The 2,714-nt window shown below is 43.7% G+C and overlaps 2 protein-coding genes across 2 annotated transcripts in view; one reads left to right on the top strand and one right to left on the bottom strand.

Moving 5' to 3' along the window:
* Positions 1–2,714, top strand: part of T265_07414 (hypothetical protein) — a gene marked incomplete at both ends in the record, with an annotated part of 39,480 nt that overhangs the window by 9,108 nt on the left and 27,658 nt on the right. The gene's annotated exons all lie outside the window — the stretch shown is intronic.
* The window catches only part of T265_07413 (hypothetical protein), a gene marked incomplete at both ends in the record, with an annotated part of 29,175 nt that continues 27,455 nt past the window's right edge, over positions 995–2,714 (bottom strand). Inside the window, one exon of the mRNA XM_009172923.1 lies at positions 995–1,617. Within this exon, the coding sequence (XP_009171187.1) occupies positions 995–1,617 (623 nt within the window). The remainder of the gene's footprint in view (positions 1,618–2,714) is intronic.

Here is a 2,714-nt window from a genome sequence, read left to right as displayed (position 1 = left end):
ACTTTTGAAGGCCTGTCACACGAACCATACAAACACTCGATGTTTAGTGAAGAACAATGCAATCATTCACATGACTGGACGCCTCATTTGAGAATTTGACTATCGAGCAGCCCATCAAAAAGTGACTACTTGATACAAGTCCCATGGTTGAAAGGTGATTAGCGGCATGAATGATGCATCCAGTATTTTTTTCTGGGAGTCTAATTGGTGATTGATTTCAGACAATTTCAAGCCACTCACCAAAACTTCCTTACTGGGTAGATAGACCATGCATAAAGAAAGCTAGTGCTCAAGTCACCCTCAGACGACGGAAGAATTTCTGGCTGATTCAATCGAATGCTGACGTCCTGTGGCGTTCGGACAGGTGACTTCGTTCGCTTCTTCTACATATGATCGAAGCCTCTTCTCAGTTAGCACACGGAAGATTAGTTTCATTGCCGAGTGTTCCCCATTTATCCCGGTCAAACACTGCGCGCACCTGAATACACTGATTTTTGAGTCCACCTCATATTCAATTACAATCGCTCACGAATATTTGACCCTCAACATGTCCAACCAGGTTTGACAAATTTTTCACCTCACTCGTTTGGACCATTTACATACTACGTGGTGTCCGCGTACGTTTGTCCCTAACACAGATACCTTCGCTGTTTCCCGCGGGAGTGTTTCGGGCTTGTGCCATTTCGGCATTGATAAAGCGGAATTCCCTATAATTTTCATGCTGGGTTATAATGATAAATTTCAAGGCTTCGCGATTTTTGTCTCGTGATTTCACTAGCAACCCCATTATATACCGCGGGTACCACCTTGTTCGTGAATGAAAACAGAAACAGAGATTATTGGATCCCTTTCAGTTTCCAATCTATGTGGACTGTAGCTCACAAACATACGCCAGAAGAAGAAATAAACCAAATTCCTGTCAGGACGATGGAATTTTGATGGACTTTCAACAGGAAGTCCAAACGCACGATAAATTTTGTGTGTGTGGTTGTAACTAGTAATCCATCGGTTTCTCATTGATAAGCCGTTTGTCGTCCGGGTGATTGGTGTGCATTTGTGCAACATGTCTCCTGAGAATATCTAATCGAGCGAAGGTTTGCCCGCATTGATCACACATGTAGTGACGTTGCTTTTCATGCACCGTGCTTAAATGACGATCCAAATTTGATTTCCGTTGGAAAAAGGCCCCACACTCCTCGCATTGTTGATGTGCTTCCTCATCGTGTGACCATTTCAGATGCTGAGACAGAGTCTTCCAAGTCAAAAAGCACTTTCCGCATTTGGGACATGGATTATCTCTTAGCTCTGATTCTGGCACTCGTTTACTGGATGTTCTACGAGGCTTCTTCTCTCCCGGAGAATGAAGTCGCCTCATGTGTTGCCTCAAGTAACGCTCATTTCGGAACGACGATTTGCACAAACTACACTGAGCACTGGCATTTTCAGCGTGCAGCTCCTGGTGTCTCTTAGCTGATGAAAGGTGACGGAAGGATTTACCGCACACCAAACAATTCTGAGGTACCGCGGGATGTGTTTCTTTACTCCGGTAATCCGGCGGATCAGCCCTGGGACAGTCATCATCTGTTCTGTGTGCTGACGGCGTTCTGTGTTCAGCTGCTGTGAAAAAGAACGGTGGTTGAGAAAAGAATAACAGTTTCACTAGATTTCTTCAACCGGCGTCTGGTGACATTCAAACCAATAGGCAGATGTGTAAGTTTTCGTTTAAACGCACACTAAATTTCCAGCGTTTTAAGAGACTTGGAAATTTTTAAGTGGGCCATTGTGCATTCGAAAAGCCGAGAAGAATTGCGCCGTAGTTTCCCCTTAGGAGCGGTGTAGGTTTCACGCATTTTCGGAGGGATACTGACACACGCCACTCATCAATCCAATACGTTGTACACCGTCCTCATGGGTGAAGTGTTTTCGGCTAACTCTTGATAACGATTGTGCGCCCAGCTGGATGGGACTCAGTCAGGGACGGTAAACAATCATTATTCGGAATGTTTTGTTCACACGGGAACCACTCGTTCTACACAAAATGTCCAAAATGAATAAACTATAAGAGACCTGCGGTTTAATGTCAAAACCGGTTGTAACATTGGTTAAACCACAAAGCATGATAATGATATCATGACGTTGAATACCGAGATAGCCAAATGATGATTTACGAATAGACCGTACAACAAGATATCCGAGGCGTCCGACAAAGAAATTTCAAAGCAGAAAAAAATTCATTTTATGAGCCCTTCAGTAAATCTGGCGATGCACTTTCATGGAGGCTTTCGGATGAAAAAAGGATGAACCAATAATTGAGCAATAACTCGACACCTTCGCTCAGGTCTTAGTGCCACGCTCTTCAGAGGAGTTCAACGTTGCGGTTCATGCTTTATAGACAGCGGACATCAACCAAGTTTTGTAGACTTTTGGAAGAATAAAAGTGACTTACACAAGGGAGCGTACTCGGAAAGCAGGTTGCCCAAGTTGCCAACTGAAAAGGTGAGAAGTAACTAAGCATGTCAAATGCAGCTAAGTTCCTGTGTTAATGTCGTTTTACACTGAATTCGTAAACGGTGAAAGGCCTCAGCGTGAATTCACCAAACGATCAAACTGATACTACCGCGAGTTTCACGTTGTCAATTTTCAACGCAAATGTAACTGAATGCTCATTTTTGGGTAGATGTATGTTCGACTTTTAAAATCCCTAAACCAACGGC

Source organism: Opisthorchis viverrini (genome assembly GCF_000715545.1).
Source record: "Opisthorchis viverrini unplaced genomic scaffold opera_v5_170, whole genome shotgun sequence".
In the NCBI taxonomy this organism is placed as follows: Eukaryota; Metazoa; Platyhelminthes; class Trematoda; order Opisthorchiida; family Opisthorchiidae; genus Opisthorchis; species Opisthorchis viverrini.
This window is presented reverse-complemented; position numbering and strand designations above follow the sequence as displayed.